The sequence below is a fragment of the Procambarus clarkii genome, chromosome 48 (genome assembly GCF_040958095.1).
Source record: "Procambarus clarkii isolate CNS0578487 chromosome 48, FALCON_Pclarkii_2.0, whole genome shotgun sequence".
NCBI classification, from domain to species: domain Eukaryota; kingdom Metazoa; phylum Arthropoda; class Malacostraca; order Decapoda; family Cambaridae; genus Procambarus; species Procambarus clarkii.
In genome coordinates, this window is record NC_091197.1 from 9305091 (window position 1) to 9330013 (window position 24923).

The 24923-nt window shown below is 43.2% G+C and overlaps 1 protein-coding gene across 4 annotated transcripts in view; it reads left to right on the forward strand.

Annotated features, from left to right (window-relative positions):
- LOC123764755 (very long chain fatty acid elongase AAEL008004) overlaps positions 1–19924 on the forward strand; it is a 103165-nt gene extending 83241 nt beyond the window's left edge. For 2 of the 4 annotated variants that reach the window (XM_069302579.1, XM_069302578.1), the window contains exons 2-9: positions 14403–14587; positions 14878–15173; positions 15623–15703; positions 15946–16002; positions 18040–18145; positions 18727–18899; positions 19222–19347; positions 19531–19924. In XM_069302579.1, the coding sequence (XP_069158680.1) occupies positions 14521–14587; positions 14878–15173; positions 15623–15703; positions 15946–16002; positions 18040–18145; positions 18727–18899; positions 19222–19347; positions 19531–19536 (912 nt within the window). In that variant the 5' untranslated portion in view covers positions 14403–14520 and the 3' untranslated portion in view covers positions 19537–19924. Of the gene's footprint in view, positions 1–11345; positions 11665–14402; positions 14588–14877; positions 15174–15622; positions 15704–15945; positions 16003–18039; positions 18146–18726; positions 18900–19221; positions 19348–19530 lie in introns of those variants that run through there. The other 2 variants (XM_045752853.2, XM_045752854.2) reach the window with 2 other exon arrangements.
- Positions 19925–24923: the final 4999 nt, after the last annotated feature.

The window sequence follows — 24923 nt, forward strand, 5'->3', positions numbered from 1 at the left end:
CGCCCAACAGCTGCTGGAGATTACCTCTGGTTAGAGGTGATTATATTGTAAAAATCATGAAAGCAATAATAATAATAATAACAATAATAATAGTAAAACTAGTTAAGTAAATTGACAAAGCTACAGGTAACTTTGTATTAAATGTGTATTTTTCTAATTTGTAAGTAAATGAATAAATAATCAAATAATTAAAATTATAGATCAATTATGGTCTCTTCTACTATGATAATAATGGGAAATATGTTTTACAAATGTATATATATAGTATAATTATATATATATAATATATATATATATATATATATATATATATATATATATATATATATATACACATATATAATATTTAAAAAGGGTACCACCTCTTGTGCAAGTGTAGGGACCCATTGCCTTGGTGAAGAAAATAAAGAGTACTCAGAGAAGAACTTGTGGTATATATATATATATATATATATATATATATATATATATATATATATATATATATATATATATATATATATATATATATATATATATATATTGATATCCGGCAATGCCCAGGTCCCTACGTCTCTCTTGTATCAGTGTCCCACTGTCTCGGTCTCTCTGTCACTCTGACTGTTTATCTCTCTCTGCGTGTCTGTGTTTGTATGTCTTTCTTCGTCTATCTGTAACTGTCTGTATCGTCTGTCTCTCTTTGCCCTCTCTGTGTATGTCTCTCTGTTCCTTTGACTATATGTGTGTGTCTGTCTCTGTCTGTCTCTCATACTACTCCGCTTATAGAAATGAAGTGAAGTGAAGTGACGGCAGTGAAGCGTGAAGAGACACGTGTCACACTTCCCACGGCCACGACGCAGCCCACTCAAACAACACACACACACACACACACACACACACACACACACAACACACACACACTGAAGTGTTTTGCTCGCCGTCCTAAATGGTTGCGGGTGGACGGTTAGTTGACGGTGGGTGGACGGTGGGTGGACGGTGGGTGGACGGTGGGCGGGGGACAGTAACTGAGGATGTATATATAAGGACTGGGGATAAAACCAGTCGTGCGGCAGAACCCATTTGTTGAACCAGTAGACCCTTTGAATTTCAGTTGTTTCCCAAAGGTAAATTCCCCTATCACCAATCTTGAAATAATTATATATATAAAATATATATATAATATACCAAAATCCTTGTGGGGGGGGGAGGGGGGGGGGGTAATATAAGAACATGGTGGCCGGGTGGGAGCCAGGGAGGGGGGGGGGCTGTGTTTTGGTCTAACTCACTGAGCGTTCAGTAACTTAATAAAGGCATTAAAAGTGGTTTGGGTGGAAGTTTGTAGCAAACATTGTGGGTAAGGGAGCCAGGCTCGTCTCTGGACGGATTTTTCCCATTAGTTTCGCTGCCACCAAATAATGTTTTGTTTCCTCAATATCAAGTAAATAAAGGTCGAATTACCGAGTGTGAAATAAATCCGGCACAAATTTGCTGTCGAAAGAACGGAGGGAGGGAAATATTAGGGATAAATGCCAGACTATTACGGCTATATAGCACTGGGGTCAGGATAAGGATTTGGGATGGGACGAGGGGAAGGAATGGTGCCCAACCAGTTAGACGGGTTGGGATTGAACGCCGACCTACATGACGCGAGACCGTCGCTCTACCGTCCAGCCCAAGTGGTTGGGCAGGAAGAAGGAAATGGTGCATATTTCTACTTAAATAGTGAATATCAAACACTTGACCAACCTATATATTTATTTTATTTCAGAAAATCCATTACCATTTAGTAATACTTATTTGTGTGAATTGCGAATTTCAACATTAACTCAGTAAAAAATGGAAGAGAAAAACCAGCTCAATACTGCACCAGATACGTGTGTGTAGCATTGTCTTACTGTGTTCCATATTGGAATCAACTGTGTTTTACTGTGAAACATTATGACCGAGTGATAGGGATTTTAGCCCCACGTAGCTAGCTTTTTGACACACTGTACTCTCCTTCATATAGTCTGGGGCAGCTGCACAAATGCAGATGTACCTAAATGTGTTAAAAGAGAGAGAGAGAGAGAGTTAGAGATTTTGACAGCTGGGAAGGGGATACTGAGGTCTAATTCATTGTTCCAAACACTCAGGTCTGATAACTGAGAAATTACTGACTCCCAACGGCCTGAAAGCACCAGTATTAAAAACTAGGGTTTGTTGAGATCTGAAACCTAAGTTTATGACCAGCACAAAACGTCATGCAGACTTGTACTTGCCTAGTTGTGCTTGCAGGCGTTGAGCTTTGGCTCTTTGGTCCCGCCTCTCAACTGTCAATCAAATGTTTGCATTTGATACATGTCAGTAAATAATATATCTTTCTCAGTGAATATATATCTGTGAAGCCAAGTTGACAGAATATGAACGTATACGAATCGACTGTTTCTGGTGTATAATGGCTGTATTTATCTCAGCTCTTTCCCTTGAACTGGTCGGCGTTCGATCCCCGACAATCCAAGTGGTTGGGCACCGTTCCTCATATGTCATCTCCTTGTCCTTGTATACGCTTTCAAGTGCTACATAGTCACAATATCTCTGCCCTTTCCTTCCATAATTACCCCTATTACCTCCCCAGAACTAGCCAAGCGACAAGATGTAACACAGAGCAGCCTAGTACTTCCTTACGAAGATTAAGAATCCATTTGAAACAACAGCAATCACGACCCAAAAAATTACTCCTCACTAATCATAAACCCCAAAAACCCGCGTTGGCGTGTCCGTCGTAATTCTTGGGCTGTTTAAACAGGTGGGGTCGGAATCATATATCAACTCCGGCAGAGAACGATAAAAGAACTTCTTAGTAATTCCCAGTCGTAAATAAATCCACTAATGAACAAGTGAGGGAATTCCGGCGTCCATTTGCGCGGGCAATGGTATGATTCCTGCGTGTAACTGAAGGGCTGATTCATCCTCCTCCTCCCCCCCCCCCCCCTCCTGGACTCACCTCTCATTCATCGTACTCATGCCTTGCGTAGGTGAGTCGGGAGTGAGGGGTTAGGAATCCCTCGCTGCTTACAAAGGCTCCTGCCGCCAGTAGAGCTTATAGGTCAAAGGATAATATGTCTCAATTTTAGTTGGAAATAGTACAGGCGCTGTGTATACACTCTGTAAAGAAATGTTGTATGTGTGTGTGTATGTGTGTGTGTGTGTGTGAGTGTGTGTGTGTGTGTGTGTTTGTGTGTGTGTGTATGTGTGTGTGTGTGTGTGTGTGTGTGTGTGTGTATGTGTGTGTGTGTGTGTGTGTGTGTGTGTGTATGTGTGTGTGTGTGTGTGTGTGTGTGTGTGTGTGTGTGTGTGTGTGTGTGTGTGTGTGTGTGTTTGTGTGTGTGTGTGTGTGTTGTGTGTACGTTTACGTATTAATGCGTGAGGATCTAATTTTAAACGGTGTGTCTATATATTTGTCTGTGTATGAGAGCATGTGTTTATAGGGGGGTTTTCGTGGGTTTACGTGTGTGTGTGTGTATATGTGTGTGTGTGTGTGTGTGTGTGTGTGTGTGTGCGTGTGTGTATACCTCTGTCACAGAATATATATGTGTGTGTATGTGTGCAATATAATTTGCATATATTTTTGCAAATTATATTGCAAAAATATATTTTGTATTTTGTAATGATTAAGCCTTAGTTCCTGGTCCCTCCTAATTTTTTAATCGTGTGTGATTCCCTTCAGATCCAATGGGTTTAAGCGTACAGGCATACAGGCCTGAGTATAGAACTTCCTTCCACTATTATATGATCTTTGGGTAAGGAGTCTCATCCACTTGTTTCTCTTACAGTGAGTTGCACACCAACTTTTCCAACCATATGTAAATTCTTTATTATATTTCTTTGTTTCGTTCTGGGGCTCAGTTTACCGTCCAAGTATTTTGTATGTTGTGATCATGTCTCCACTGTTTTCGTTCCAACAGTGTTGTGAAAAAAAGTTGCTCTTTCTGCCAGTCCTCGTATAAATGCTTGTTCCAGAGCCTGCATGTGAACAGACGTCTGTTCAACTATTCTCTCAACTCACATCACTCGCATAACAATAGTTATCTTAACATATTTGTCACACTTTGACATTGACATGACGCCTGGCCATGTCATCCTCCGAGAAATGTGTCTAAACTATATATTTTGGGTTTATTTATACCCCCTACATAGCTGTGTAATGTCCTTTCATATATGTGGGTTTGAGATCCTGTCATTATAGACAGCCTTCAGTCTTCCGCTATCGTGTCTTTTCTACCTGGCATACCATGCATATGCTTCGTATTATTTAATGGCCGCACTTTGCCATTTGAAGATAACATATCGTTTGCATTGTTCACGAAAACTGCTTTCAAATATGCAATTACAGCACCCACGGCGTAGAGTTCTAACATGATTCAAGTCAAGAATTAGTTGAGTTCATATTTTATGCACCTTGTTATACTCATCCGGCGAGCTAGTGGACTCTATACCCATTCTATGGAGGGTAGGGCAACCCATACCCATCCTGGGGACGGTAGTGGACCCCATACCCATTCTGGTATGGGGTCCACACCCTGAGTGAGGCTCCCAGTGTAGCCAAGATGGTTCTGGCGTATATCCTCCCCCCTGAGCGAGGCTCCTCAGTGTAGCCAGGATGGTTCTGCCGTATATCCTCCCCCCTGAGTGAGGCTCCTCAGTGTAGCCAAGAGAGTTCTGGCGTATATCCCCCCCCCTGAGTGAGGCTCCTCAGTGTAGCCAAGAGAGTTCTGGCGTATATCCCCCCCCCCCTGAGTGAGGCTCCCAGTGTAGCCAAGAGGGTTCTGGCGTATATCCTCCCCCCCCCCTGAGTGAGGCTCCCAGTGTAGCCAAGAGGGTTGTGGCGTATATTCTCTCCCCTGAGTGAGGCTTCCAGTGTAGCCAAGAGTGTTCTGGCGTATATCCCCCCCCCTGAGTGAGGCTCCCAGTGTAGCCAAGAGGGTTCTGGCGTATATCCTCCCCCCTGAGCGAGGCTCCCAGTGTAGCCAAGATGGTTCTGGCGTATATCCTCCCGCCTGAGCGAGGCTCCCAGTGTAGCCAAGAGGGTTCTGGCGTATATCCTCCCCCCCTGAGCGAGGCTCCCAGTGTAGCCAAGATGGTTCTGGCGTATATCCTCCCCCCTGAGCGAGGCTCCCAGTGTAGCCAAGATGGTTCTGGCGTATATCCTCCCCCCTGAGCGAGGCTGCTCAGAAAACAAGGAAAGATCTGGCGTATTTTCTCAGACTACAGCCTCGGTGTCTGGGTTCTTTGTTTACGGTCCAACTCATTAGGGTTTTAAGGCATTACTCTGGAAATAATTAACTTATTCTGGTTATAAATGGCCTACTTATACATTTTTTTGTTTTCCTGCGAGAAAGATAACTACATTAAACTTTTCCCCGCATATTTCCTAACGATTAGAATTTTTGTGTTGATAGAGAAAAGTTGGTTAGGCATTGCGTTAATCTCTTCGGGTAAATATAGTAGGCCTACTTGGTCCTGAGGGGTGTGTTTAAAGGCCTAATACTTGGTGAAGGCCTTAGAGGGGGGGGAGGGGTGTGGACCGGTGCCGAATGGGTGATCTGACCTTCTCGGTAAGTATGATCGAAATGGTGAGATAAATCATGCAAGGGCGAATCTTCACTATTTTCCTTACATTTTTCTTCACGTGAAAAAAATAACTATCCAAAGTTAATTGGTACTGTTTTACTTGGCCTGACGCTAAGAGATGCGTTTCGTTAACTCTTGTCAACATTCTCCAAGGCAGAGTTTGAATGATTACCAAGTTGTTGTTTAAAATTCGCTACTTGGAACAAAAAGTTCCAAGTAGCACGGGCTATGGTGAGCCCATTGTGGACTTACCTGGCACAGGAGCGGGGTGATTATACCAAGTTTCTTGCTGCATGATATATATCCAAGGATGAGGTGAAGGTGATGAGGCGAAGGGGGTGAGGTGGATGGTAGCACCTCACGGATGGTCCAAGTCCAATGGTCCAAGTCCATTGTATCTTGTCACTCTCCTGTTTGCATGAGGGCTAAGGTAGTTATGTTGTATGTCTCGTCGCTTGCTGGAAGATGTCAGAGTGTATTATGATGCTTGTTGGCGTCTGATACAGGGCTTGGCCTAATGTATAGTGCCTCGCTGATGTCGAGTCTGTTGTCGCTGCATCTGTCGATTTTTTTGGTGTTGCTTGTCAGGCTATCTCTGGTGAGATATAGTCATATATATCCATATATCATATAGACTATATAGAACATATAGTCTCTATGTGTAGATACTATATGTACCATAATAGGGCTTTGAGCTTGTGCATTTGGTAGGCGTCTTGAAATCTACATGTTGATGTCAAGAGAGTTTACAGTGCTATTAAAGGCCATAGTAGGGGTCACATTGATAGAAATGTGACCCCTAAACTGATGCCAACCAGAAGATTGAACTAATGATATACTGTAAGAGCAACAAGACTGCCAACATGTTCATTAAGAGCTCTCCCTGACATCAAACAAAACCCCCTTCAAAGAGATAAATGTCGTCTATGCATTCACATGCCCACTTGGGGACTGTCGGCCCCAACGAACTCAATATATGACCAAGACAACAACTTCGCTTTGAAGACGACTAACAATGCAAAAGCAGTAATTAGCTAGGCAGGCTACGTATACAGTCCTCTCGCATGCCCAGTACAAAATCATGTTATAAGATGGAGCACGTCGGTATATGCCTTTGTAAAGCACGTCTACTGGCCCAAATTAGCCAACCGGCCTCTTGCCCCATGTGAGGTAAAATCACACTTACACGAAACATTTTGTGGTACTTCTAAGCATCCTTGTTAAGCTGGCAGGTCAATGTGTGAGGTAGAGTACTTAGTTGGAAGAAGGAGTACCTATCAAGGAGGAAGCAAAGCCTCACATTACGAATAGATACATTAGAAAAGAGAGAAGTAATGTGTGTGGAGATCTTCAATAGTCGGTACTAGAGTCCATCTGACTCATATTCCGACTATCGACTCTAAATATACTTAAACGACCTATAAGATTGGTCGTAAGCTTAGTTGTAGCCAGTTCTGTTGTCTATGCTAAGTTATGATCAGAACTGAGAAAGACAGCAATATATTACAAGATGAACTTGAAAGTTCTATAGAGGTGGTTACTGGACTTTAACCCTGACAAATGCAAAGATATGAGGATTGGAATTGTAGAGAGAAAGCACCATGTACATTACAAGGTTAAGGGAAGGAATGTTTCCACTTCAAGAAAAGATTTTTTGGGGGCGTTAACAAAACTCTAAATATAATACAAGAGCCACACGTCAACATAATAACGTACGTCGTTATTATGCCGTATTATACCTGGTTGATACCTGGTTGATGGGGTTCTGGGAGTTCTTCTACTCCCCAAGCCCGGCCCGAGGCCAGGCTTGACTTGTGAGAGTTTGGTCCACCAGGCTGTTGCTTGGAGAGGCCCGCAGGCCCACATACCCACCACAGCCCGGTTGGTCCGGCACTCCTTAGAGGAATAAATCTAGTTTCCTCTTGAAAATGTCCACGGTTGTTCCGGCAATATTTCTTATTATGTCGTCGTCGTTATAATAACGCCGAGGAACGTCGGGGGAATGTACCAAACTGGCAAACACGCGGACAGACTTCAGGAACTTGATCCTTTTTCAGAGTTATATGCATCCTATATGTCATATATCATATATCATATATGTCCAATGGAATGGATCTCATATATATCCTATACGTGATCCATTCCTGTACGAGCTGCTGCAGCAGGAAACACTTGCCTCAAACAAAGGAAAACAAGAAAATGTTTAAAAGTATGCAGCAAGACTCTATTCTGAGCTTAGGGGGACAGACCTACGAAGATAGACTGAGCGAACTGGACCTTACATCACTGGAGAGAAACAAAAGCAATTACAGAGTAGACATGATAACGACGTACGAGTTTCCAAGGAAAAAAAAACAGAGACGAAATGTTCAACTGAGGAACAGTATGACAAGTGAACATAATTGGTAACTGAAGAGACAAATGAACAATAGAGACACCAGATATAACATTTCACTCCAACAGTCTTAAATAATCAGACCGAATTAGTTGAGGTAGTTACTGAGGAAAATTGGAAAGAATAAATATTAAATGTAAATATAATTTTGGAAAAAAAGTAAAATCAGTAATTGGACTGAACTACTGATGACCGTAGAGGCCCTAACAAGCTAACGTTAGACCATATTGACCAGACCACACACAAGAAGGTGAAGGGACGACGACGACGTGTCGGTCCGTCCTGGACCATTCTCAAGTCGATTGTCGACTTGAGAAAGGCTCGACCACACAAAGCACACGCAGGTGAGGGCAGCCCAGCCCAGGCAGACACAGAAAGCGACAAGGAGCAAGCGAGACTGATCCGCACATCCATCATAAATGGAAATTCAGGATCCCAGGAAATTTCCACCCTTTTACTCGACAGCATCTTCGTCTCGTCCTCTCCTGCCAAGTCACTTGCTGTATACGTAAGTAGTTCTCTTCGTCCTGACAACACCAGCTGCTCCTCGTCCATGGCTCTCTCTCTCTCTCTCTCTCTCTCTCTCTCTCTCTCTCTCTCTCTCTCTCTCTCTCTCTCTCTCTCTCTCTCTCTCTGTCTCTCTCTCTCTCTCTCTCTCTCTCTCTGTCTGTCTCTGTCTGTCTGTCTCTCTCTTTCTCTCTCTCTCTCTCTCTCTCTCTCTCTCTCTCTCTCTCTCTCTCTCTCTCTCTCTCTCTCTCTCTCTCTCTCTCTCTCTCTCTCTCTCTCTCTGTCTCTCTCTTTCTCTCTCTCTCTCTCTCTCTCTCTGTCTCTCTCTGTCTGTCTGTCTCTCTCTTTCTCTCTCTGTCTCTGTCTGTCTCTCTCTTTCTCTCTCTCTCTCTCTCTCTCTCTGTCTCTCTCTCTCTTTCTCTCTCTCTCTCTCTCTCTCTCTCTCTCTCTCTCTCTCTCTCTCTCTCTCTGTCTCTCTCTGTCTGTCTGTCTCTCTCTTTCTCTCTCTGTCTCTCTCTGTCTGTCTCTCTCTCTCTCTCTCTCTCTCTCTCTCTCTCTCTCTCTCTCTCTCTCTCTCTCTCTCTCTCTCTCTCTCTCTCTCTCTCTCTCTCTCTCTCTCTGTCTCTCTCTCTGTCTCTCTCTGTCTCTCTCTCTGTCTCTCTCTCTGTCTCTCTCTCTGTCTCTCTCTCTCTCTCTCTCTCTCTCTCTCTCTCTCTCTCTCTCTCTCTCTCTCTCTCTCTCTCTCTCTCTCTCTCTCTCTCTCACGTGCTGTGATGTCGCATTATTTTTAAAACTCAAGCGAGGTAGTGTATTACCGCAAGGCAGAAACGCAAGCCCTAGAAATATTATATCCAAAATGCAAAATGTAGTCCCTTTCCTTAATGCCAAAAACGTAGACCAAACTTTAATATACAAAAAAACAACTGTTTCTGGGGAAGGTGGGTAGAAATAGTCTAAGCTACTTTATCCCTTTGAGATGTATTTCTTGCTTATCTCAATAAACATACTTGACTAGTCTGTATTTATTAAACTATTTATGAGTTCCGGAGCGCTACTAGGTTGTGTGTATAAATAATTAATAACCTTTGGTTGTGAAGCTCTCAAGACTGTAAAATGTTTATTTAATAAACATTAAGCTGCCATGATCAAGAAAGATGTACAGGTCTCGTAAGTATTCACTCTCGTAAGCGGGTAAGTAAATGCTTCATAACTTCTGTGGAAAAAAAAGTTAGTGGAGGAGACATGTTCGATACGTATAAAATCCGCCAAGAACGTAACTCGAAAAGTTTAGCAACATAACAACGAGAGGCTAGGGATGGAATCTTGAAAATAAAATGTACATAATTGTTTAAGAAAATATTTAACTAGCCTAAACTGCCTATTTAAATATTTAATTAGCCTAAAGCCAAATAAAGTAGTCCCTCTCGTGGAAACTGCGTTCAACATTCCCTAGTGGACACACTCGCCCCAGCGAGCAAAATATGTCCGGGTTCGAGTCTTGGGCGTCAGTCCTTAACTGCTCGCCTCTGGTCACCCAGCAATAATTGGGTACCTGGTTGTTATCCGATTGGCGGGTCGTGTTCTAGGGAAAACTAGTGGGTAAAGCTTGGCACGAGTTATGGGAAGATAGAGCTCTCAGCACGCTAACAGGAGTGGGAAGTCCTCTTAGCGTCACACACACACTCACCTATGTAAAAGAGAGTAAGGCAGGTTAAGTCCTCCGGCACGCTGGCTGTTTGAAGGACGGGACAACTAATTAAAGAGTTGATATAGAATCCTAGGCCACAGTAAGGCTGACTTTTGCCAGAATATTAAACCGATTTGGCTCGTGCGCAGTTGATATCATTTACAACCCATTCAGAAAGACAGTCTTATTTCCCCTATCTTATGGTTAGTTGTTTGTGTACTCACCTAATTGTGCTTGCGGGGGTTGAGCTTCGGCTCTTTGGTCCCGCATATCAACTGTCAATCAACTGGAGCACAGGTTCTGAGTCTATTGGGTTCTACCATACCTTCATTTGAAACTGTGTATGGAGCCTGACTCCACCACATCACTGCCTATCACACTGTGATGAGTGTGTGTAAACCTTTGCAGCTGAACAGTTTTTTTTTGGTTGGGTGTTCGGGTGTAAACATGAGCAGCTTAGCTGGTTGGGCAGGGGAAGGCGTGGAAGATGGTTGATTTCTGTTCATTGGTCATAATATTTCTGTAGGCGGTCCTCTGTCCTAGATAAGGAATTGAATTGAACTATCTGGGAGAAAGCGCCAAGCCATTATGACTATATAGCACTGGGAATGGAGTCAGGATAAGGATTTGGGATGGGATGGGGGGGGGGGAAAGGAATGGTGCCCAACCACTTGGACAGTCAGGGATTGAACGCCGACCTGCATGAAGCGAGACCGTCTCTCTACCGTCCAACCCAAGTCGTTGGAAGAAATCGCAAAGCATTTACGCATCAACTTACGATCTTATGCGTCTTTTTTTAACTCTTTGTTAGATTTTGTTTACACAAAACCGGCAAAGATTATAACAATTTACAAACATCGAAACTAACCAATTAAATGTTATCTTTCCTATAAACAGTCTTCTACAGGTGACGAAACCACACAGCAGAAAAATGAAGAAGCGAACGACGTTTCGATCCCTCGCGGACCATTTGTTACTCGTTAATTATCAAGATTCAATTGTTAATGCCTCACCGGGTTGAATAAAAGTTGACAAAACTCACCAGGAGGCGTGTCAAGGTCCGCCTGAGGGCCAGGAGAGGTAGGTGACGGTATTTGCGGGCGCGGCGAGATGCGACATTGAGCGTGATCATCCCCATGTCCCGGAATGGAAGCTGTTTTTCCAGTTTGTTGGGGCGGGTGGCGGGCTGTGTGTGTGTGTGGGCGAGCGGGGGGCCCCTAGAGGCCCTTGTATAGGCATCAAAGTACTGGGAGGCGGACCCACTCCCTGGGTCCACGTCAGCGTCCCTCCCAAGCCACTTTGCCCTTGGGTTGTCCAATGTCCTTGGGTCGTGCCGGCTGTCGTGAGAGGTACTGGACGTCCCAGGTCCAGTAGTGTGGTTACTGAGGCTACTGTGGGAGGCTGCCTGCCTCAGCCGGCCAGCACAGGCACTGAATGACTGACTGACTGATTGGTTGTTTCCCGTTCAGCATTGGTAGATTCGCTGGTTAGTGCAAAGATGTTTTGTGGCGTTTTGAATTCGACAATTTATTATTTGATTCGTCTTGAGATGTGGACCTTAAAATTTACAATGATGTTTGACTGACGAATGGGTCCTCCTGTTGTTTCTACGCTAACTGACGCCATCCCCTCTACCACTACTACAACTATCCCCCCTACTACCACCACTATTATTCCTTCTACCACCACCACCATCATCCCTACTACCACCACTATACTGTTCATACTATCACTACTGCCCCTGTCTCTACTACCACCATTCCTACTTCCACCACAAGTACTGCTATTCCTACTTCTGCCACCACCATCCATATTGTCACCACCACCATCCCAATTAAGGTATCACTGTACACTATACATATATATGTGTATCTCGGAATACTTGAACTATAGTGAAGAGTGAATAGTGAAGTGTAACGTGTCACACAACAGACATAAAGGTCTGAAAGTGCACGAAAACTGCGCCGTGTGGAAAATTGGTAACTTATAGTTCAGTGCAATAGTGAGGCGACGCGAGGCGTGACATGGGTACATAATCACTCAATATACAGTAGTGAATATATATATATATATATAATATATATATATATATATATATATATATATATATATATATATATATATATATATATATATATATATATATATATATATATATATATCCACACAATCCACACCATTGTGGATAAAGAAGTCTAAATACATTGATCTCAGTGTACATTATCCATCAAGTAGACCAAACTAGAAGTCTATTACAATGGACCAGACAACTCATTTCAACAGATGAGAAACAGAGAAGTTAAAAGACTTTTGTAATAGAACTCAACCTTGTAATGATCCTCAGTTATTCGATTTCAATATGAATGTTAGATCAAACATGATTCAATTATTAAGAAATTAACAGAGGGATCCAATAATTGGTGGCAAAGCTTTTTTCAGATGATGCCCCTCTGTTGAATCCTAATCCACCATAAATAAGTAGTATTTAGTTCGAGGTGATATGTCTGTTGCTCCCGCCATATCTGAAGAGAACCCGCACTTGGAATTCCATAATTGTTTGTCCGTTGCAGCAGGGCGCTGGTTCGTTAAGGTAACTTTGATAGATCAAAGTGATTGACATTAATCAAATTATCTGAAAATTCCTAGTACATTGAATAATTAATAAATAAAATTAATAATTATATCCATACGCAAATTACCAAACGTATTTGAGTATGGGGCTAAACTCAGTAATATGACTGGCATTCCTGGTGACGTGGGTGGGGTGGGGGGTGTTTATTTAATATTATTGTACAAATCAATAACTTAAAACAGTCATAATTACGCATTGATAAACCGTAGAGGAATCCTTGTGCAAGGAATCTAATTGTCCTAGACTCGTAGAAATCTTGAGCTGGGTCAAGTATCTTAATTTGATGAACCACGAGGGAGATTGACAACTGCCGGCGATCTTGTCTCTTCTTATTTTATTAACCAATGGTTCTGTTGCAGTCTCTCTGGGTCACAATTTATGCACTTAATTATTACCCTAAACATATTTTTCTGTTCGTTGAAGATCCTTTGGCCTCTCACATATCCTCTTGATAGCAAGCTACGTGAAATAAAGGATTGGAGTCTCACTTCATGGATTATTGGTGTGCAAAGCCAATCAACAAAAAATATGGCGGAGAGGGATGTTGCTTTCTCGATTTTAAGTAACAGTTAATTAGCAAATATGTTTATGCAATACGTTTAGCAAGCTAACTCTAAATTATAGTACTATTATGAAATGACACACTAACATCATTTACTTGTACTCTGTAGAGTAAAATCAAAGACATTTGATAACAGCGATGCCGATTTCAAGACTATAGCGTTGCTAGGGGGAGTTTATTCTCCGCTATTCCCAAATAGCGGAGAAGTCCTTTCTTTACTATCACAATTTCTATTATCGGTTCCCGCTACTAGCCAGCAGCTGTACCTACTGGGTCACCAACTCCCCTTAATGTGTCGGGAGGTTCGAGGCTCCCATTATCCTGGTAAATGAAATGTTATTATCCACTTGGACTGGATTGTAGATCGCTTCATGTAGGTCGGCATTTAATCCTGATCGTCCAAGTGGTTGGATATTCTATTTCACCGTCCTATACCAAATCTTTATCCTCATCCCTTCCAGGTACGATATAGTGGTAATGGCTTTGCGCTTTCTGTTAATTACCTTACCTAACTATCCATGCTATGGCGATTAGTTAATGTATATGTAAATATGGTGACCAGACCACACACTAGAAGGTGAAGGGACGACGACGTTTCGGTCCGTCCTGGACCATTCTCAAGTCGATTCAAGTTCATTCTCAAGCCTGGTCAACATTCTTCAGCCACGTTATTGTGACTCATCGCCTGTAAATATGGTGATTAGTAAATATGATTAGTAAATAAAGGCTGCATGAACGAGCAAGCTATTATTTGTGGTGTTCCATAGACAGCGAACAATCCTTACTTATTGCCTGTGTGTTCAAGTAGACTATAATGTTCTCTTCATATGAAAGAACATTTGGATCATTACAAAACTTTCTTAACAATTTCAGAGTGAAAGGAGGGATTATTTAAACATTTAATGAACCTTTGTGAACAAAATTATCTAAAAATTTAATATGTTCACATACCGTTACAAAGTGGTTGGTGCCGGGTGTGTGAACACTTTTCTTGTACAAGGTTCACATGTGACCAAATGTACATCCACAGGCGGTGCACTTTTCCAGAGAGAGAGAGAGCGCTTTCGTGGCCAAAGTGTTGCCATAGCGGCAGCTACAGTTAGGCGTGGTGAAGTGTGCACAAAGTGAGGAGGAGAAGAGCGGCCGTGATGACCTCTGAGGACGTTGTGACCCGCCGTCAGGCGTCAACACGTCTTCCTCAGCAGGACGAGAGAGGTAAATATTGTCTCCTCAGCTCCCAACTGGAAGACATTGGACATACACTTGCTAATATTCTCCGAGGATTTTATCCTTCAATATTTCCTAATCGTCCTATCCTAAATCCTTATCCTCGTTCCCTTTTAAAGAGTGTTATATAGTCCTAAAGGCTTAGATCTCTTTGCTCATAATTACCTGACCTTACCCACCCCTTGAACTGATAGGTAGAGCAAGGGGCCTCGCTTCATGCAGGCCGGCGTTCGATCCCCCGATATAACATTACCTGTGTGTGTGTGTGTCCCTAACAGAGGTCCTGAGGGAACTAAAGGCCACAGGTAAGCTTGTGGCTGTGATGGTGATCCTGAGCTACATGTATGGTGACCTGACGGTGAGCCGGCAGCTGACCCCTGACCCCCGGCAACACTCGTGGCTCCTGATGACCTCTCCCCTGCCCACCATCGCCGCTTGTCTCCTCTACGTGGCCACCGTCACCTGGTGGGGCCCTCGGTACATGACCTCCAGGAACCCTCTCCCCAATCTCAGGAAGGTGATGATGGCTTATAACGCCTTCCAAGTCGTCTTCTCCGCCCGCATCTTCTGGGAGGTAAATGTTCATCTTTATTCTTGTGGTTAACCTCCTTTGGCTGTCGGGACAGCAGCGGCCTCGCTTCGTGCAGGTCGGCGTTCGATCCCCGAGGGCCAATGTGTTTGGGCACTATTCCTTTCCTCAGTCCAATCCCAGCTTAAAGTCATCATATCCTCTCCAAGTGCTCTATAGTCGTACTGGCTTAGTGTTTTCTCCTCATTATTACCCCTACCTTACTTCCCTTGTAAGCATCTTAACATATAATTACTTTGCATTGATCTGTGCATCAAAGTGTGCAACAGAGTCATGCCAGCTTCCACTTGCCGTGATAAGTACTGTCATTCTTGATGAATGACAAATGTCAACTAACATGTCAAATACTGGATCAATGTCAATGTCAACATGACCTATATATCAACTGCAGACAATTCAGTAATTAATGTATTGGTGTTGTTTACGTCTTCAAGGCTGGAATGGGCGGATGGTTCGGCAGTTACTCTCTACTGTGTCAGATCTGCGACTTCTCGGACAACCCTCAAGCAGTCAGGGTAAGTCACAGGTACTCACTCACTCACAACCCCATGGATGGTAGTAGGAGGGATATCCAACCACATGGATGGTAGTAGGAAGAATATCCAACCACATGAATAGTAGTAGGAGAGATATCCAACAAGAATGACAATAAATGGTATATACAACCAAATAATGCCCTGATTCACAACAGTTACATTCCAAACCCCATCCTTGATATAATATTTTCCTCCTAACCCCAACCGTTTCCACCCCACAGATGGTCCACGCTGGCTACTGGTACTTCTTCTCCAAGTTTGTGGATTTCACAGATACGGTGAGTGACTGTGATGTGTTTCACAGTTATGTATGACCTCCCATCCGGAGAAAGCGAGTGAATTTAGTGTATTTACATATACACCAATTCAAGATATATATACTGTCTTGTATATATCTTGTATATTGGATGGATTGACAAATGGATTGATGAATGGATGGAGGAAAAGATGGATAGAGTAGAGTGAAAGATTGATGGATAAATGGATGGAAGCAGTGAAGAGTACTTAAGAATATCCCGGATCTCGTCCCAGAAGAATGTCGAAGACATCATAAAAAGGAAGATGGTGAGGTGTGCAACAAGGCAACGGAACAACTAACAACGCAATACCCGTACTTCCAATAAAATGGTTCTACAGAAATTTCTTCTCCGCGGCCTACAAAGCAGAGGAAAGAGCCCCTAAAAAAAGATCATTGAGAGGAGCGTTACCCCCCAATTGACGTCAACCAAAAGATAAAACTAACAATATATTATAAGAGTAGGAAAACCGCCAACCTGCTAATGAAGAATTCTCCCAACACCAAGAAACCAACGTTGTTAACGCCTTGAAAGAAACCAACGTTGTTAACGCCTTGAAAGAAACCAACGTTGTTAACGCCTTGAAAGAAACCAACGTTGTTAACGCCTTGAAAGAAACCAACGTTGTTAACGCCTTGAAAGAAACCAACGTTGTCTACGCCTTCACGTGTCCACTTGGGGAATCTCAGCCCCAACGAACTCAGTATATAGGCAAGACAACAACGTCTCTCTCTCTAGGCGTTTAACAATGCACAAACAACAGGACTCCATCAAGGAACATATATATAATCGCCACACACAACGAGACGATCATCAGGGATATTTTGACGAGCAACACAGAAATAATTGATAGATACAGTGGCAATAGAAGATTAGACATCAGTGAAGCGCTGCATATCAAGAATTCCAATCAATAACCAGCTAATACACAGTTACACTACCCACTTCAAGACCCCGGACCAATACAGAAACTGGACCAAATGGCCCTGCAACAGTCACGGAAGCAGCCAGAAGAACATATCCTACCAACATGTCACACTCTTAATTTACTACCCCCCATTATATAGGACCCCATTATACAGAACCCCATTATATAGGACCCCTATTAATACCCAATGTATGTCATTCATCCATGTCACCAACCACCTCACTACTTGAGGATACAATCAGGTGCTACACAGAAGAATTTGTCTTATGAGAATGTGAGGCGAGACCTTACGAAACGCATCACTAGGCGTCAGACGCAAATAATAAGTCAAAATGAACTTTGGAGAGTTAATTTTTAATCTTCCTGCTTCAGTGAAGAAAAACATACAGAATATTGAGAAGATTCGTGCCAGAATCATAAATCTAAAACTTTCAGTCGTTTTCAACGAAATATGATTAAAAGAAAGACTGCTACTAAATTATACTGATATATAATTAATATATATTTATATATGTCAGGTGATTAGAACTTAGGTGACCGTAGTGGGCACGGCGTTTTGAGCAATGACACCGTTGGCATCTTCACGTTCTGATATTGTTCTCACTCTCATGATGAGTGACTTGTTCCGTTATTGGAGTATTTAAAGAGGGTTGTTTTAGACATTTATGTGAAGGGCTTCATGAAATTGTAATCTTGTAATCTGATCTTGGGCGTTGTCTAATATGCGAGTGTTTTTTTAATCAGAACTTCTCTTGCCAGGGTTATGTGATGAGAAAAGGTCATGGCATCACTCTGTCAAGAGAAATGCAGAATAAAAACACTTTCATATTAGATAAAAACCCAAGATATAAGAAGATTAAAAATTCAAGAAGCCCTTCACATAAATGTCTGAAACAACCCACCATAAATACTCAAATAACGGAGCTATTCATTCTACCCAGCATGCCAGAGAGAGCAAGAATGGAGTGCGAAGGTGCCCACGATGATGTCACTGCCCATGCCCACTACATTCACCAAAGTTCTAATCACCTGACTTGTCTTAAAATGTATATATGTATAAAATTGACGTTTTCAAGATTTTTCACCTGCAGATGTTCGTAGTGCTGAACAAGAAGAACAAGTACATCTCCTTGTTGCATGTGGTTCACCACGCCCTCATGCCCGTGTGTATGTGGTATGGCATCCGGTATTATGCTGGTGAGTGACCTCTCTCTCCCCTTAACCTGCTGGGACATGTGTCCTGGTGGGTGATGGGAGTGTCCTGGTGGGTGATGGGAGTGTTCTGTGGGTGATGGGAGTGTCCTGGTGGGTGATGGGAGTGTTCTGTGGGTGATGGGAGTGTCCTGGTGGGTGATGGGAGTGTCCTGGTGGGTGATGGGAGTGTCCTGGTGGGTGATGGGAGTGTTCTGTGGGTGATGGGAGTGTCCTGGTGGGTGATGGGAGTGTTCTGTGGGTGATGGGAGTGTCCTGGTGGGTGATGGGAGTGTTCTGTGGGTGATGGGAGTGTCCTGGTGGGTGATGGGAGTGTCCTGGTGGGTGATGGGAGTGTCCTGGTGGGTGATGGGAGTGTCCTGGTGGGTGATGGGAGTGTCCTGGTGGGTGATGGGAGTGTCCTGGTGGGTAATACCTTATGCATATTTCCTGTGTAATTTGAGCAATGTGTGTAATGTCACACTCACACTGTGTGTAATATTTCAGACAGCACAAGGAAGCTGCAGTTTTTCTCTCCAATGTTCTAATCTAAACGAATTTAAGCCACTGAATGTGTAATTCTCCAGGTGGTCACACGACCCTGATAATCCTGCTGAACGCCTTCGTCCACGTGGTGATGTACACGTATTACCTGCTGGCGGCCATAGGGCCCCGAGTCCGTCCCTTCCTCTGGTGGAAGAAGTACCTCACCGCTCTCCAGATTGTCCAGTGTGCTGTTGTCTTTTTCCAAAACATGATGGTGAGTGCCAATGAGCGCGATACACGTTTTTCTCGTGGTTTTTATTTTAAGGGACCTTAGATATGATATGCCTGGAGTTTCATTGCTGGCTTTGGTACTATGGTGGATAAGAACCATTGTGAAACACCAGGCTTCATGAATCATATAATTTACTCGTGATTATATAAATCACCTGGAGCATTTCAGGTAATAATTAGAGTCACTCAGATTTCTAGAGTACGTTTATGTCTTGAGAGAGAGAGAGAGAGAGAGAGAGAGAGAGAGAGAGAGAGAGAGAGAGAGAGAGAGAGCAACCCCCCATAACCCAGCTACCTCATGACAGGTAATGTTCGGGGAGTGCGCGATACCATCAGTCCTCTTGGTTTGGGTGAACGGTATGGCGCTCCTCTTCTTTATCCTCTTCACCGACTTCTACGTCAAAGAGTACAGGGAGTGCATCAAACACAAGGTGGGTACCTGGGAGCGGGTACCTGGGAGCGAGTACCTGGGAGTCACCAGCTGTATTAATGTATCACATTGATGGATAATTCATGTTTATAAGCGGTAAAAAAAAACATACAATTTCATTGCGACTGTGTTTACATACATTACTGTGTTGATTTTTTGACGTGTTCCCCCTTGGCCATGGTAGGCCTGACCGTTGGTCCCACAGGGCTGCCTCGGGGATCGAGTGGTGTGATGTACAATGGTGAGACCAACGGGCGGCTCCCTGCGTCGTCTGGGTCACCCAAGAAGGCGTGTTCTACCTCGTGCAGCAGCCCCGTGTGTAGTGTCCTTCATAAGAGGAGAGAGGAAGGCTCGTCAGCGAGAAGTCGTGGCGGGAAAACCTCTCAAGTCATGCCAGCTGAGCGCATCATAACACCAGCATCTCTCTTCTCTAACTAGCACTTCATCTCCCGCTCTCAAGATGCTAGTTAACCTGTGTTAATATTATCTATTATTACTCTTAGTGGAAGAAATATGCAGTCAAATGCAATATTGACTTAATATACCTCTTAGTAATGTTGTTTCTTGTGATAACCTGTCACTACCGTCTATTTTATCCACCTATAATTGCTTGATTATTGACACGATTTGATCACTTAATAAGGAGCATTGAACTCGCTCTCCAGGCCGACCTGGATGTACCTGGTGAGTAGCTCGAGAGTCCTTGTTCCGTCGTATATGGTGGGCTCGAATGCCAAAGTCAGTGATAATCACACTATCCACTTTGTTGCTGATATTAATATAGTGTGATGGATTTTTGTGTTGTTGCTAGTATTGTGCACAGAGCCGCTTTTACTCAACGTGTTTCATATAACCGGTTCCGGTATCCAATCATCTTTTTTTTGCCTAATCCGGAACACGCTCTATGTGATATTTTAGTTATTCCCAAGTGTCCATAAGTGCCCGGGTAGTTAGCGAGACTCTCCGGTTAATGAAGGTGAATGGCAGAAGTGTGGCAAGCGACTTTAACCCTTGTGGCCGTAATTTGTGCGTTGTCACTGAGCACCCACACCTGCTCACCCCCCACACCTGCAGAGAGCTGAGCACTCCTATACACTACTGAGCATCATCATTTATGTCACTTAGAGATAAAATGTAGTTGAAACTATCAAGATGTGCACAGTACTAGTGCCAGCAAGTTCGTGGCACAGGTAATCCTTACAAAGTCAATGGCCACAGTTGGGATAAATCCAGACTTCCTTTGTCGCATATTCATATTTTAAGTAATATTATTTGTTATATTTTTGAATAATTCAACTATCCTGTGAAGTTTTGACACACACACACACACACACACACACACACACACACACACACACACACACACACACACACACACACACACACACACACACACACACATACACACATACACATACACACACACACACAGAATGGAATGGAATGCAGTAGGCAGTGTGGTGGAGGCAGACTCCATACTCAGTCTTAAATGTAGATATGACAGAGCCCAGTAGGCTCAGGAATCTGTACTCCAGTTGATTGGTGTACAAATCCCAGAGGAAATGGAAACCCCAACTAGTTGTTGACATTTCTCATAACTCTTTTTAATATAATCTAAGTATTTTCGTCTTAATAATTTACAGCGATAATCCCCCTTGACAGATCTTAGACACGAATTACCAGGTCATAATTTAATCGAAGATGAGTAGGTAATGTTTTTCCTTCCTGGAGCCAGAACTTCAACTCGTTAAAATTTTCCAACACAGATCTGATAATCCAGGATCATAATAGATGGAATTATAATGTGCGGAATTAATTACTATAAAAATACTAAAGGTTATATATATGTGTGTGTGTGTGTGTGTGTGTACTCACCTAGTTGTACTCACCTAGTTGTGTTTCAGGGGGTTGAGCTTTAGCTCTTTGGTCCCGCCTCTCAACCGTCAATCAACAGGTGTGTGTGTGTGTGCGTGTGCGTGTGTATATTTGTATATTTAATAAGCTGAGGAACAGGCTATTCATATGATTGACAGGTCAAGTTTACCTCGAGGGGATGGGGAAAAAAATTTCCCAGGAGTATTCCTTATACAACCTTATGCAACCCACACAATGGTGTGGGTTGTATTGTCGAGTAAGCCAAGGCTCCGGAGCTTCACATTGTAACACACCAGAACTGAATACCTGGCTCCGGACGACGGAGTCAGGTGTACGGCGATGGGAAACAAGTATAGAATGATGAGAAAGGTTATATGGACGAAGAATGATAAAACATAGTTGACGGAGGAGGGGGAAGGGGGGTGATGAGATGATAGGAGAATGATTTGACAGAGATAGAATGGTATTGAGGATATTGCAATTATAGGAGAATGGTGATGAGAATAATAATATAGTTGCAGAATGATGAGACGAAGATAGAATGGCAGAATGAGACAAGAGAGTTCTAAAGAGAATGATAAAATTGGTGGAGAACAAAAGAATGTTAAAAGGAAGAACGAATGCTACAGGGAATAATGAGATGAAGGAAGAATAGTAGAAGAAATGACGAGATGATAGCAAGTCGATCAAAAAAAAAGAATAAGAAGTTGACAGAGAATTATATGAAAGAATACAAAAAATAAAACAATGAGTAGTAAACAAGGGAATTTAAAAATAAAGAGAATGAAAGAGAAATAACAAAAAACCGATAAAAAAGACATTTATATAAATAGAGTCTATATGTATTATACAAATTCTGATTTCCTGATTGAATCTGTATTACTTTCTTATCGAATCTCTGTCCTACTTTTTGAATGATTGATAATCAAGATGTAATTATTATAAATGTAATTTTGATGACAAATAGAATATCAGACATTAAAACTGGTACTTATGAGGACAAAGTGCTAAGCCAGTATGGTAGTACATGCCATTTTCCTGCCCCGACGACGCCACTTTGTAAACATTAGAGGCGCTTTTCATCCCCGACGACGCCACTTTGTAAACATTAGAGGCTCTTTTCATTCCCGACGACGCCACTTTGTAAACATTAAAGGCGCTTTTCCTCCCCCGACGACGCCACTTTGTAAACACTAGTGGCCGCGGCTCTTCCTCTCCGACGTCGCCACTTTAGGCTCCTATTAAGGAGACATACGCAGTAATAAGCAATCTTCTTCGTTATTTACACTCGCGAAATGGAAGTATATTTTTGCCCCGACACTCAATGAGTGGACAATACGTGTACCTCATTGTCCAGTGGGGGGGTTAGGGTGGTAATGAGGGTCTGGGGCAGTGTAATGAGGGTCTGGGGCAGTGTAATGAAGGTCTGGGGCAGTGTAACGAGGGTCTGGGGCAGTGTAACGAGGGTCTGGGGCAGTGTAACGAGGGTATGGGGCAGTGTAACGAGGGTCTGGGGCAGTGCAATGAGGGGTCTGGGGCAGTGCAATGAGGGTCTGGGGCATTGTAATGAGGGTCTGGGGCAGTGTAACGAGGGTCTGGGGCAGTGTAACGAGGGTCTAGGGCAGTGTAATGAGGGTCTGAGGCAGTGTAATGAGGGTCTGGGGCAGTGTAATGAGGGTCTGGGGCAGTGTAACGAGGGTCTGGGGCAGTGTAATAAAGGTCTGGGGCAGTGTAATAGACAATACAATACACCATCAATGGGAAATACAACACACTATCTAAAGGCAATACAAATTGATTTTACCGGCTGTTGTACAAAATATAAATTTTACTTTAGCTATCACGGTATTCTATAGTCAGGAACAGGAGGCCTGTTAGGCTTGGCAAGTAATTATAATACCTAATATGTACCCCCCACACGTCTCGCCCTGCGAGGGAGTAGAACCCGGGACCAGTCTTTAGCGGACCGATTATGCTTCAAGCAAGAATTATCAACATTCGTTACCTTCATATTGATTTAGATTCACCAGATAACACACCACATGCAACAGATCTAAATCCTGAGAGACAAAAAGACGGATATCTGAAAGGATAAATTAGACCTTATTAACATATAAATTGATTGTATATCTTGATCTTGAGCACCGTATTAAGAAATAATTACCACGGCAGCCATCTCTCTATGCTTCGATTAGTTTTTGAATCCTCGTTGACCCTAGTACTTGTTAACCCTGTTGGCTTGTTAACCGCTAAGGTGCCTTCGTAAAGTCATTGGTGTAATGATTTAATGACATGTCCGTCAAATATTTCCGCGTTGGTTTTTTAAGGTCAGTTGGAAATGAGAGGATTATAGGGTAGGGGTGTGGATAGGGGAGAGAGATGTGTTCAGCTGCCTCTCCGCTTGTAACTCCTGCCTCTCCGCTTGTAACTCCTGCCTTCCCGCTTGTAACTCCTGCCTTCCCGCTTGTAACTCCTGCTGCCTCGCCACCCACCTCTCCTGCAGCTGCCCCTCACGTCACTGCCCAAAAGGAGATGAATACCTAGTTGTGTTCACCTGTGGTTGCACGGTCGGGACTCAGCTATTCAACCCCAGCCTTTCGACCGTCATTAGTTAAATGCAGGGACTCGTCTCACCCGTTTTCTTATCGTATTTACAATTAAAATTGCGTATTGAATTGGCTTCAACAACTTTGTCATCTAGTGAATTCCACAGCGCTCGGACCGGATCTTTGTCCTAGTTGCTGAAGGATAACTGGATGTTTGCCAGTATGGTTATCCTGCCATCGTTATCTTGCTGGTGTGTGCCGCTGGTGTTAGATTGCCAGTAATGTTCATTCCTAAGTTTTTCTCTTTTTCAGGAACTAAAAATGGCTTTCCCTTCATTCTTTACTGTATTTGAGGTCTTCTTTCCCCAACGCCAATCATAATCTTACACATGTTAGCGTTAAATTCTATTAGCCATTTCTCACACTATCTCTGGAGAGTGTCTAGTTAATTTTGTAATATGCTGCAGCCGACCTCAGTTCTGATTTGTCTTATTATGCTTAGCATCGTCAGTAAACAAGGATAAGAATGAACTTACTTCCTCTGTAAGATTGTTTACATATATTAGGAACAGGATGGGCCCCAGTACCGACCCTTGAGGCACTCCACTCGTTACCTCTCTCCATTCTGTGAGTTCTCCTCTTACTATAAATCTTTGCCTTTTTAGTGAAAGGTTATACTTCATCCATTTCCGATACACCAGCCACCTAGTTGTGCTTACGGGGGTTGAGCTTCGGCTCTTTGGTCTCGCCTTTCAACTGGCAATCAACCTGTGTGTGTGTGTGTGTACTCACCTAATTGTGCTTGCGGGGGTTGAGCTTTGGCTCTTTGTGTGTATGTGTGTGGATGTGGGAGTGTGCGTGCTTGCGTGCTCACATGTATCCTGTGTCATACACCCCTTTCCTCTAAAATTCCGTCGAAAGAAATATTTCACGACAACAATGGACACAACTGACTACCGGAGCCCCGTGTGTGTCAGATATTCCCCGCGGCTCACATGTGCCTTTTTTCCTTCAGGCGTTTCTCCGGAGACGTTTAAATAAACGCCGTGAATGACGTCGCCCATACGTACGTCCACTGTTCCGCACACAAAACCCCGCTTGCATAGTTAACTATTTCAAGGATAGTGGTCTGGAAATAGGCGCTATTGGAGCACCT